This window comes from Parambassis ranga, chromosome 1 (genome assembly GCF_900634625.1).
Source record: "Parambassis ranga chromosome 1, fParRan2.1, whole genome shotgun sequence".
Classification (NCBI taxonomy): Eukaryota; Metazoa; Chordata; class Actinopteri; family Ambassidae; genus Parambassis; species Parambassis ranga.
The window spans coordinates 18,153,384-18,167,000 of NC_041022.1; the positions used below are offsets into that span (position 1 = coordinate 18,153,384).

Here is a 13,617-nt window from a genome sequence, read left to right on the forward strand (position 1 = left end):
CTCTCACATAATGAGCAATGAAACATTTAAGATGAGATTAAATCACAGTGCAGCATGGCGAGCAGCCACTTCATTTCATCATTTTCTGATTCACTGGTTATTTACTCACAGATGTGATATCACTTTCATTACAGCATTACAGTCAGCCTCCCAGGCTAATTCTGGAGTCATATGTTTTGAAAGCTTTGCCTGAAGATAAGGCAAGTAAACTGTGCCAGACAGAACTATTTTTATCTTGTAATGTCCTCATTAAAACAAAATAATCCATGTGTTGCTGCTGTTTGCATTCTGAACTGCAGATGTGTGTCATTAGTTGGACATCTAACCTGATGAGCCGCTCTGTCTATGTGATGAACACGAACCTATTTAAAGTGAAGAAACACAAATGTTAGCCCCCTTCCACTGTGTGCAGTCTGATCTTTTTAATGGTTCCTTTAAGGTCAGATGGCTGAATTGCCTTGTTAATCTGTCCTGACTACATTGTTTCAATAGAAAAGGCTGTTTACAGGAATGCAAACGGAGAGATGTAAAGGGAAAGGAGTTGTGTTATAAGCTCTGTGTGGAGATGGCCTCATATAAACAGACAGGAAGAGAGATTTAAAAGATTTTTCTGGCTGTAGAAAGTGAGGCTAAAACATCTACTGACCTAATCTACACAAGTAGTGTAATACAGTCCAGCTCCAAAAAGCTACTTAAAAAGAGTTTCTCATAGAAATAAACTTGCAATGATTCCTTACAATGCCATTGACTCCATAAAGTATTGTAGCTGTGAGGTTTTAGCTCGTTTATTTGTCCAGCTTTTTTTCCCAAAGCTCACACAATGGCAATCACAGAGCAGAGACAATAAGACAGTTATTGACATATCTTGACAAACAATTGATCATGTTGCCATGTTTGCCATAACATAGTAAAGAAAGGTACAGACAGACAGATGTCTTCTCCTCCTGCAGCATCCTTTAACTGCAGGTGAAATATGTCTGTGTAATTCATCATCCAACATTACATTTGTATCACATAGAATATGATGTGACGTGTGTAGACCTTGTCTGTGCATTGCTCTTTCATATATTGCTTTTTCAAATGACAGAACAGAATCACTGCAGGGAAAGTATGCACAGACTAACTCTGCCTGAATTCCTGCTTTTGTTTGCTCGGTATCTGGGTAACACACTGTCCCCTGAAACGACAGGGACTTGACCCTGCTCTGTCTGTGGTATAAATATCCAGCTGCTCTTTCACCCTCATTTTCTCTACACTCTCTCCTTTTGTCTTTTCATTGTGTGTTTATCTCTGTCACTAACGCTCGGTGTACAAAAGCTGGACAGCTGGTGTGTATGCGAGAGAGATCAAGTGCCTCGCAGCCACATGAGGACTATGTGTTCAATACATAATGACTGTGAATTTAAAGTGTAAGTCTACCCCTCCCAAGCTCAACTCTGTCCCTCTCTGCCCACAGGGAAGTAGCCCAGATTGACCAGTTCCTTCAGGAGACTGCGGCACGTGAAGCCAACGCAAAGGTGCGCCTGCAGCAGTTCATCGAGGAGTTGCTGGATCGAGCCGACCGCGCCGAAAAGCAGCTGCAAATCATCAGCAGCTGTGGCACCACACCCAACGGCAGCCTCGGACGCTGCAGTCTGCAGGCCTCCAAGGGCAATGGACGCCAGGTTGGGTTGTTTTAATGCAGAGTGTTTTTGCACACACAGTGGCACAAACATACAACATACTTAATGATCAGTTTAACCTGTGGTGAGATTTGAAGCTTGTGTTTTGTTATTGTGAAGTAGTTCCATTATTTATGAGGCTGTGCACTGATGATTAGGGTGATAAGGACATTCCAGTCCACCTCAAATATGCTGCTCAGGCTGGATGGTCACTCAGAGATGTCTGTGGTCACTCATTCTTCCAGTTTATGTTATATCCAAGAGTTTAAAATTGCAACTCAACTCATATTCGACTCATATTATTGTTTTCTGAAGAGGTTTCACCATTTCCCCAAGAGGCTTCATCAGTTCTGTTAGAGATGTAAAAGAGTATAAACATTCAAGAATAAGGCACATTTATCAAGCTGCTACCTCCTACATACAGTGAAGTGTAGGAGTAACCTTGCTGTTTTATTGTATTTGTGATACATAAATAGTGCCAAATTATTAGAAAATTAAAAGTAAGAGGAAGCAAAAAGTTTAAAGTTTCCATGAAATGGCTTGATTTCACTCAGTGTTACATGTTTTCTGTTAAAACATAAAGGAGGCTGTTCCTCATCTAAATCAAATTCAAAAGTCATTTCTTCATGCTCCCTCATGTTCCTCTTTAAAAGAGAACCTGAACCTGCCGCCTTTCATGATCACTGTACTGGATGTAACAGTAAGTCTTCTCTTAATTAGAGCAGAGGTGTCGATATGTGAGCTTGTGCTTCTAATGGAGTGATATTCACTCTCCAAAGGATGGGGATTATAAGGGGAGGACTCATGTTTACAAGGAGAAACAGGAGACTCCATCCCTGTCTGTTTAGCATTCAGCATCAGTACCAGGAACAGTACATTTCTCCTACAGAGTACATCCTGACCGGAAAGCGCATTTACATAAAAAGCTTGACTTTCTGCTCCGGAAACTGGGGCTGAGCTCTTTTCTCTTTATTCTCAGTGGTTGAGCTGTGACACTTGTGCCACCTTTTGCTTTGCCTGGTGCTACACAATGTTAGAAAGAAAAAAAGAAAAAGTAAAAGCAGGCAGAGTCTGTTCTTAAAATGTCACTTATTCAAATTATCATCCAACAGTTCTAGAAAAAGAGGTGACCTGTTTCACTTTGCATAAATGTGTGTGCTGCCATGGAAACCAGTTCTCGCTCTCGCTTAAGGTTTGAACAGGATTTTTATCATATGTGGTGCAGAAATTCACCATCCCACTTTTTAGTTTGGTGATATTCATTTAGCATCGGAGTGCACACGGCATCCTCGCCTTTGTCACAGAGGACACTGAACAGTAGCTCAGTGCCACCAAAGAAGTCACATTTTGACTTTCTCTCTTTAGATTTAAACATCAGTCACTTTTGTGAATAATCAACATGACACGTGTGGAGTCGCACACACTGTTTGGCACCTTGTTTTACTGTCAGGGGAAACCCAGAGATGACACCCAACCAACCACGCACCTTTACAGCCTGGCGCTAGGAATTAGCCAGGTCGCCCCTGTCTCCTTGGAGACGGGCTTCAGAGCCACAGATGGAGGTATTTTAGGACTGACAGTGAGAGAAGGGAAGGATGACTTGTTTCCTGTTCACTCTCCAGGTTCATTCCAAGCTTCGCAGGAAACAAGAGGCTTGAATGTGATTTAATGGTGTTTTGGAACAGAGAGAGTCCAACTTGAGTATTCCATCAATTCTTTTGGCAAAGTGTCCCTGATCTGCTTCCATTGCAGTCTGTCGACAGATCGTGTTTTTCCCGTTTCCTCCTTTTTTTTCACTGTCACATATCCAGAAACAAGCTGTGTGAGTAGAGGAAGGCAGAGTTGGAGTGACAGTGTCTGTTTGTGCACGTTTTCCCTCTGTGGCACGTCGTTTTCGGCACACAGAGTTCTGCCTGGAACAGCTGCACACGGACACACACACACACTGTATCAGGATATACAGTGTATACAGTCACGCAGCTCACTTCAATGCACAACCTACAACTATTTCAGGATGTGGGAAAGATACTACACTACTTTAATATTCCTCGTGATAATGAAGGCTTTCTAATGATGTTAGGGCTGCCCTGTCTGCCATCACTAGGCCCTCCATCAGCTTTGACTGATCATCATTTGCTCAGATACTTTATTCACTTTTCACAGGCTTTATTGTCTTGATTTTTATTCTGACACAAATCAGAGCAGTCAGACCGTGTTTGAAAGAAAGTCCTCCCCTGATAGCTACAAATATGATGCTGATTCATGTGTTTTATGTTACTCTACTCTTTCCACTGGGATTTTGGCAAACAGCCTTCTAATGTGCACAATGTTTTATTGTCCTTGTAGCACTTATTTAGTGTGGCAGCTGTCTGATATTATCTTCAGTTTGTTTTATATTGTTTAGTCTTTAATTATTGTAAAATGTGTTCGCTATTATCAAACGATTATAAACATTAAAACCTGGAATTACACATAAATAACACATTTAGTAACTAATACAACATGTGCAAAATGACCTTTGAGTGTTAATAATACTGACTTGTTGTGTTCTTGGTGTCTTTTTTTTTTTACAGAGGAACTCCAGCCTGTCTGGGAGCACGCGAGGAATGTACCAAGTGTCAGAGAGGCGCTCCTCGCCCAGCACAGGGTAGGCCAACAGCACACAGAGTGAGACCTCTTACCTGGAGTCTGAAATGAAATCCATCCAGACTACCACTGAGTCTTAATGAGCTTTAACACAAGTTACGGGTGCATTTACTGATAAGTAAAAAGAGAATTTTCCAAGCCTGTAATTGCCATATTACATGCTGTGTGGTTAGTGATTCATTTCTTGCAGCAGATAATTAGGGAATTGCATCTGGTTTTTTGGTATTTCAGTCCAGCAGGAGATTGTGTAGCTCTCTCGGCCATGGGGTGAATTTAGCGCACCTCATCTTTCTTACCTGCTCAGAGCTCGTGTGGTGAAACACAGTCTGTCAGTTATGTTGAAATTGAGCCCCAGAGCCTTTATCCAAAACCTTCTGCACTGGCTGAGCCCTGGTTGTCAGTGTTGTGTTTGTAAGCACAGCGGTCACATTTCACACCTGAGATAGAAACAATGAAAACAAATGCAGCGCCATGGTCACTGCAGTGGAGAGACTCAACACACTGAGACATTGACATCTACATTATGATGATTACTGTAGATGTACAAAGGAGGACACCATCTACATTAGGCTTTGAACTTATCAATCACCTTTCATAACATAGTTTTGACTACTGTGACATGAATAAATAGATCCAATGTTTATTCAGTGACTCTGACACACAGGTTGGATGTCTCTCAACATGAGGTGTGACTGTAGCATTTTGGGGTCTGTGCTGGAGACACATGGCCGTGTCATATAATACTCTGACTAACCCAACTGTCACCCCCAGTTGGTATGTGAATGTGTTTCCTTCTGTGACGTCACACACAACCTGACAGGCGTCCCCTGTTGATTCACTGATGGCACACACACACAGACACACTGTGGCCCAATAACAAGCCCCCTGAGCCTTCTGTCTTCAGTTATTAATAGCTCTGCATCAAAGAGGATATTTTTGACACTATGTTGTAGTAAAGGTCATCGTCTCAAGTGTGCAGCCTCACCCGAGCATCATTCGTTTGCATCTGACGAGGCATTTTTGTATTTTGCATGGCATCAGTATACATTTGATAAAATATACAGGAAAATACAGCAGAAAATACTAGAAACAACAAGAATAATGATACCAGTGGAAAATAAAATCTGACATACTGAGTGTAGCTTGTATTTTTATTCTGATTGTAATGGACGGTGAGTGATGTGTGTGTTTCTTCCACTTATTATTGAGATGTCTTATTGTTACTCAGCTTTGGATGCACATGCTGAAGTTATTAATTAGTAATTGCTATTCAAAAGGCGGGATCAGCTCATTACATGTCATTACATCTTGCTAACTCTTGTGTGTATGCATTGATTATATATTTAACAACATGAGGGCATCATGTTGATCATAAGGCTCCGGTGAACTTTAAACAGCTCTTCTGGTTTTACAGAAAATGAATTATTGATAGTTGCAAGTCCTGCAGCATCACCTTGGAAAAACTGAATGACTCGCGACAATGGAAAAAAATACTTTGACTCTCCTTATTAGAGTGAGGCAGCACTGAGACAAAAGAAACTAAAAAATATGTCCTACTTTTTGAGAGGCGGATATTTGTAACTGCTCATTACCCGCGATGGCTGGGAGGTTATTTTAGGTGCAGTCTGTATATATATAAAAGCTGCTTTTTATTCCACTGAAGTATCACTGCTCTTTGTCAGTCATACAATGCTCCACCTGTTTGTGCTTCATTTTGGTTTCAGAGTGCTGACCTTTGATAATGTCGTTTTTGTTTGGAAATTAATCAGAAAAACATCAAATTTACAGATAATTTGGAGCATGTGTAACAGTGACTTTATGTGCCATTGTACTATGCTACTAAATGCTAATCTGCAACAAACAAGAAGATTAAAGTATTGCAAGTTAAGGTTTAGGAGAAGCATCTACTACTTGTCTGTTCATAGTGTCATTGTTACACTGAGCAGGTCTGTGAGTATCAGAGGTCCATTTTGTTAGTTTTTTGGCTGCTGCCTGTTTCTTCACATTTAACAAACACACTTGACCGTGTCATTGATATCATCATTTATAATGACTTTAGAGTTCACAGTCAAGATAAGCACAAGTGTATTGTTGTGTGTATGTGCATGCGTGCAGTCCCATCATACTGAAGAGAAGGCAGAAATATCTACACCAAATATATATATATATATATATATATATATATATATATATATATATAATATACAAATATATCACACCAACACATTGTAGATGGAAGGGGGAAGATTATGAATGTTTGATTTTAGGATGAACTGTCTCTTTAACTCTCTGAATGACAGACATAGTGTGTGTTATCTCTATTGTATTTTGTTGTTACACATGAAATGGGAACCTCCCTCGGAGTAAAGCATCATATTTATAGCACACTTTCTTCTCTTTTGCCACAGAGCATCAGGGAGGATCAAATCTGTCTCACAGGGCTCCGGAGGTTATGACAGCGACAGTGTCGAAATGCATCCCATGGAAGACTGTCCTGAGGCTCAGTACTATCACATGCAGTGCCGGCTGGGCGAGGCGGGTTATGAACGCTCCCCTGGATGTGGATCGAGAAACTGGGGTCTTCGTAAACAGGCTATTCAGAACTGGCAGCGGCGACCTTACAGGAACAGCACTGAAGGGGAGGAAGGGGATGTGTCAGATGTAGGCTCCAGAACTACTGAGTCTGAAGTGGAGATGTGGGAGCAGGAGAGGAGAGCTGTGGCTGAAGTCCAGCAGTCCGCCGTGCCCTATCCTCACCACAGCAGGGCGGCGTACCGCCCCAACACAGGTAACAGCTCTCTTGGAAGCTGTTAAAAGCAGCAGAAGAGTTTATTTTTAGAAATCTTCATTGTGTATGTCAAACAAAAGTAACTCAGACACATGGGAGCCAGGATTCACAGAATAAAGGCTTTAAAAGTGGCTCCCATAAGAGAAGGGACGGATGTGGATCTAGGTCAGCTTGAGTTGCAGTAATGTTGCAGGAGCTGCGTCACTTACCAAAGCTCATTCTATCAAAAGAGTGTGTACAACAGAGGAGAGACCCATGTCTGCTGAGAGGCGGGCCCTTCACAGTGATCCATTTAATGCAAAGAAAACAATGTAGCACACAATGTAATAACATGCTCTAAAATACCCTGGAACCCAGAATTAAGAAGAATAAAACATCAAATAATTGTTAAAGTATTAGTAGAGCACATATAAAAGGCTCAGTCGACACAGTTTTGAGGGATTGTGAAATAAATTTTTAACTGAAAATTCAGCAGCCTGATAAACTGTGCACTGGGCTTCTTGCAGTCATCCAGGCATTTGAACTCAACACCTGCCCCAGGCAGCCTTACACTGTTAACGCTTCCCAAAGATAAGGGAAGAGCTCAGTGGTCTCCATTTTGACAGTGATGATTACATAATCAGTAGAGTTGTACATTTCCCACATAGAATAAACAGAAACTGCAGTAAAGACATCATCTTATGTACATTATCCTGAAGTTGATCCATCTGCAGCTTTGGCTCTGACACGAACAAACAAAATTAATCAACACAACAAGATGAACAGCTTAGCGGTGATTAAATATATCTAATTAGCATCCAGCATGGTTGCAGTGATTACATTTCCACCAGTTTAAGTCCCTTTAACGAGTTGTTTGCACTTTGTTTACCTGTGTTTGTGTTGTACATGATTAGAAAATCACCTCACACATGGGTGCAAGTGCTTTTCTCCTCTTGTTCTGTGTGTGTGTGTGCATGCCTGACTGTGTCAGTTCTTCCTCATATTAATCTGTGTGCTGTGCCAAGTTAGACAACCAATCTTTCCTGCCTGAACAACTCAGTCCCACCACAGACTGTGCATTTCTCTGTGAAATTCCTGCCATGCCAAGATCCTTTTTTTTCCACCTGCTGTTGGGTTTTTAAATACCAGGTGGACCCGAGCCCTCTGGGTAAAACTGAAACTGGGCCACAGCTATATGACAAATTCACCTGAACTGCAATGACTGCCCCATTAGCTGCAAGAATTTCTCTCCTGTAATGCTCAAAGTGTTTCTGGCATTCCTCCGCTCTGACGTAGTCCTCCTTATTGGAAGAGTCTCTGCCAGGTTTTATGGGATGGTATGTATCTGCAAGCACTCAGCTTTATTCTCAGCATGTAACACACAGCTTGGCTTTTTTAGTTTGTTTGGCAATCTTGAGCGTAGGTGGTGTGTGTGTGTGTTTGTGTGTGAGAGAGTGAGAGAAAGAGAAAGAGGAAGAGAGAGTAAGCAATGGTTCATAGCCCTGATGGTTTTGAGCAGACGCCTTCCAAGGCCAAAGATGAAATGAGTCATCTAGGAGCAATTTTGCTGTGAGAAATCAGCCAGGCCTGGATTGGACACATGGTGTCAGCCAATAAGATAGACAGCATGAGAAGAAAAAAAATTATGTAATCTCAATGAGGTTCTTGTTGAAGGTTGGCGCCACCATGTGACAGAACATCTTTTGAAGCCTTTTTTTATACAGAAGATATAAAGGAAAGATTCTTTGAGGTGCATTAAAATGTGTGTTTACAGCTTATGTGATGGTTTTAATCATATTTATTCGTGCTGGGCAAGTGACATTTTAGAATTAAAAAAAAAATAGAAAAAACATTTGGAAAAATATTTGGTCTCAAAGTTTAAGACTGATTTCTTATCACAGGTCGATCTGAAGGCGTCTACAGCAAGCCATGCCGCCACGAAAAGAGCCCGTCCAAATCCAATGAGGTGATCAGCCCAGAGATCCTGAAGATGCGTGCGGCCCTCTTCTGTATCTTCACCTACTTGGATACTAAAACCCTGCTGAGGGCAGCAGAGGTCTGTCGCAACTGGAAGTTTGTGGCCCGTCACCCAGCTGTGTGGACCAGAGTGCTGCTGGAGAATGCTCGCATTTCCTCCAAGGTAGACACGTACATCACATGTATGTTGCAGTATCTTTAAAAGTGGACACATTTTTACAATGTTTTTTTTTTTTTTAAGTTCCTGAGCACCTTGTCTCAGTGGTGCACTCAGACGCACTCGCTCATCCTGCAGAACCTCAAGCCGAGACAGCGGGGCAAGAAGGAGAGTAAGGAGGACTACCTTAAAAGCACACGGTGAGACACACACACACACATATTTCTCCTTTAAACTGGCTGTTTCAAGGTACTTGTAAAACTGAATAACGTATCAAAATGCTGTCTGATTGCATTAAGCATGTAAAGTATCAGTTTTAATTTCTCATAGAAATGCAAAGTTTTGATATGAGTCGAAAAAGTTGTGTCTGTGAAGGAATTTTGTTACCGAATGTGCTCGTAAATTGTGCGAGAAAATAACTGGAACATTTTATGCTTGGGCGCTGAAGGACAAAAAAAATGATGTCTTCCGTCTGCCTCTTTCTGTTGACCTTCCCTTACAATTCTGTGTAAGTGGCTGTCTGGAAGAAGGTCTGGAGGCGTTGTTAAAGGCCACAGGAAGCAACCTGCTGATACTGAAGATTTCACACTGCCCCAACCTGCTCACTGATCGCTCCCTTTGGCTGGCCAGCTGCTACTGCCGAGCACTCCAGGCTGTAACCTACAGGTAGGCTCATCCCACTCTGAGAAGCACCATGTGACCATGAAACCTCCTTAAGTGTTACGCCTCACTCATTCACTGATCGTCATTGTACTGTCTGTAACACTGGACTGTGCCTTGGTGTTTTGTTGCAGGAGTGCCACAGATCCTGTTGGCCAGGAGGTGATCTGGGCCCTTGGAGCAGGTTGTAGAGACATTATTTCCCTTCAGGTGGCACCACTACACCCATGGTAATAAACAGAGAAATATACATAGAGCACTTACTCAAAACTAATCCTCGCTAAAGGCTCAGTTTGTCGTGATAACCATGAACGCCTGTTTCTTTCAGCCAACAACCGGCTCGCTTTAGTAACCGGTGTCTCCAAACCATCGGGCGGTGCTGGCCTCACCTCCGCGCTCTGGGTGTAGGCGGGGCTGGCTGTGGGATTCAGGGACTGGCATCACTGGGTAAAATCATTTTGCTAAAATGTTCTTATTTTTACATTCAGTTTCATGTTTTAGGTCCTGACTTTAGACACTTGCCTGTGGGCATTTCAGCTGCAGTCAGTGTACGGACTTTATGTCCGACTGTGACCTTTGCTTTGTGCTGTTTTGACATCCCCCTGCATATCTTCTCCCCGTCTGTGCAGCGAGGAACTGCATGCGCCTGCAGGTGTTAGAGCTGGACCACGTGAGTGAAATCAACCAGGAGGTGGCAGCAGAGGTTTGCAGAGAGGGTCTGAAGGGCCTGGAGATGCTGGTGCTCACCTCCACACCAGTCACTCCAAAAGCCCTGCTTCACTTCAACAGTGAGTTTAAAAACCTACTTTATGAAACAGCTGGTCGCTGAGTGTGGACACATCTCAGTGAGGTTTTTTGGACACTAAGGTCTGCTTCATTTCCTAACTACAGCAAAGGAGCCCTGGCTATCACATCAGATTTTACAGCATATTTATACACAATTATACAATTTATGATTGAAAATTTTAAAAGGATTAAAACAGAGAAATTTAATGAAACTTATTGAGAGGTGTACTTGTGTATGATAATTGAGTTGAACATGTGTGACAGGTTGGAGGTTTTAAATATATGCAGACATTAATAATAAATATCACACATTTATTTCCAAATGTCAGCTTTTAACATCACCACTGTCAGTGTAACATAGCACGACCAGTGTGTATCATTCTGATATGAGAACACACAGATCAATACTCCCTGAATCTCTTTGCATTTCTGTAGGTGTTTGCCGCAACCTGAAGTCCATCGTGGTTCAGATTGGTATAGAAGACTACTTTGAGGACCCCAACAGCCCAGAAGCTAGAAAACTGTTTGATGAGATGGTTAACAAGCTGCAGGTAACCGCATCACAGTCACACTCTCTGGTTACTTTTTTACTTATTGCATTCATCCAGTGCAGTGCTGCCTGTGTGGAGGTAATGGCTGACAGGAGAGAAGCACGTCTGTGAAGCACTTTGTCTACAAGTTTTCTTTTCTCAGCCATGATCATGTCACTGCTGTCCTTGGAGTTTTGCACCACTGCTCAAACATGACTAACAGTTAGCCCAGTAGCTGTTGCCTGGAAAAGATGCATCTATATTTATCACAATTACATGCTATTTAAAGCATGACTCAGTCCTTGAAGTTTCAGTGGGGGTTGTTGTGGATGTGCTGCTGCCAGCTCCTGTCCTTCTTATGTCTTACCATACACTGATATAACAAGAGTGTGGAGACCCAGGTTTTTATGAGTCAGATTTACTGGCTTAGGATGATGATTCAGTTCATTGCAACAATGACTTGTGTCCGTCTTTCCTCAAGTTTGCAATGAAAAGAAAGCCTCCGCTGATGTTTAATCATCTTTTTTTAAGTGAGTTCTGTAGAGATGATGCTTAAACTGCAAGAGTCATCCACCATAGTTACTGTAAACTGTGTAAAAAAACTACCAGATAATTAGAGACAATGGGACAATCTGATATTTTTGAGGTGGATGTTGAAGAGGTTTCTCCAACATTTGCAACCATGGATGGACTCAGACACAGACAAACAGCCACAGCAGTGTTTCTGTGGATGCTGTCATTCATCCAGGTCATAGTCATTTCCAAGAGTTCAAATCGAGGCAATGGACTCAAGGATTTTCTTTTGAAGACGTTTCACCGCTCCCCGAGTGGCTGCTTCAGTCGAAACGTCTTCAAAACAAAATCCTTGAGTCCAGTTTTCTTGATTTAAACTCTTGGAAAAAACTACAGCAGTGGAAACTCCCAGTGTCAGGATCCCAAGAAAGACAAAAGTCTGCAGGCGGCGTAGACGACCTGGAAGAAAAATAAATCTGATGCATTTAGTTTAGAGTCATACACATGCATTTGGGAGGATCTGATATATGTCTCCTTTTTCACTTACAGGCTCTGAAGAAGAGGCCGGGCTTTTCCAAAATCCTCCACGTGAAAGCAGACAGTCTCTGCTAACATCTTTTGTGCGGGTTGTTAAAGTCTTGCAGAGGCACCATCATGGCTGCACTCAGAAAGATCCAGCTGTTAGGAGCTCGCTTCAAGGGTGGTGGCATGCGTCTGCAGCACCAACAGAAACCACGGAGGGTGAAGAACCAAGACTAAGGCTCAATGTGCATATTCCTGAAGTCTGAAACAACACATTTGAAATGAATATATTCTTAATGACAGTAAGGTCATTGGGCTCACAGTGGCAGGGGCCTGTTTTAAACTCGCAGACTCGTCCCTCTCAGTCACGTTTTTTTGCTTTCACCGTATGTGTGGATTGTGTGGCTGCACCAAGCCAGATCTCTTTTCCAGGTGACAGCGCTGTACTTTGTCAGAGACTGCTCATAGACACATTTCAATTCTTTCCACAGGAGTACAGAAAAGAGGGTTTCTCAAGAGACTCTTCAACAGGAGATTTATATTTGTGTTTAAACAGGTGCACAACATGTTGCATAAATTCATCCAGCCTGTCCCCCATTACTGTACGTCACACCTGGACAGTGAACACTCTGCTTCTGCTCAGAACAGAGGGGCGCTACATTATGTCCATTTAACATGGAGGGCGCAAAGACCACCTCCCTTTACCACACAATCCTTGACAGTCTTCTGCATGGCAGCAATGCATTTTGCCTCCTCTGACATTATCTGCTTCCATATATGGACAAAAATCTGGATTTGATCATTGTCTATGGACCTGTTCTGTTCTGAGAGAACAGGATGCTAATCTTATGGTGTTACTGGTGCCATTTGTGACTGCGTGTTCATTGCAGTGAGCATTTTTTTTCTCCCATGTGCCATTAAATGAAGGAAGAGGGACCATGCAAGGCAGTCAACTCAGCAGTTTCATATAGAACAAAGTCTGCAGGTTTCATACTTTATTTTACTAAACAGTGCCATTTCTACTCATTGTACAATCCTGATTTATATGACCATCAGCTGGCATCCTCTGCCTCCCTCTGCTGGTGTTTCCATGCAGTTACACTGTCGACTGAGTGTCTACAGGAGAGAACTCCACACTCTGAACTTCTTGTTTCATAGGGGGATGGTCCAGAATGATTTTAGTGCTATGGAGCTACAAAAAGTGTAAAGGGGTTCAAACATATTCTGGTATGTTCAGTATGTTTTCAGTGTAGCTGTCAAAACAGAGGATATAGCTCGTTTTTTAAAAAATCCTCACAGGTTTCAGTTGTAGAGAAACACCTTTTACTGGTAAAATCACACACAAATAGTCATAAGCTTAGCCACAGTCGTAGTTTTTGTTGAGAAGTAGGTGTAAAT

At 42.2% G+C, this 13,617-nt stretch overlaps 1 protein-coding gene across 1 annotated transcript in view; it reads left to right on the plus strand.

Moving 5' to 3' along the window:
• Nucleotides 1-12,379, plus strand: part of fbxo41 (F-box protein 41) — a 31,785-nt gene extending 19,406 nt beyond the window's left edge. The window contains exons 4-14 of the mRNA XM_028409806.1: nt 1,457-1,664; nt 4,235-4,308; nt 6,716-7,095; nt 8,976-9,214; nt 9,293-9,408; nt 9,722-9,874; nt 10,003-10,098; nt 10,197-10,315; nt 10,498-10,656; nt 11,090-11,205; nt 12,247-12,379. Of these exons, the coding sequence (XP_028265607.1) occupies nt 1,457-1,664; nt 4,235-4,308; nt 6,716-7,095; nt 8,976-9,214; nt 9,293-9,408; nt 9,722-9,874; nt 10,003-10,098; nt 10,197-10,315; nt 10,498-10,656; nt 11,090-11,205; nt 12,247-12,309 (1,723 nt within the window). The 3' untranslated portion in view covers nt 12,310-12,379. The remainder of the gene's footprint in view (nt 1-1,456; nt 1,665-4,234; nt 4,309-6,715; nt 7,096-8,975; nt 9,215-9,292; nt 9,409-9,721; nt 9,875-10,002; nt 10,099-10,196; nt 10,316-10,497; nt 10,657-11,089; nt 11,206-12,246) is intronic.
• Nucleotides 12,380-13,617: the final 1,238 nt, after the last annotated feature.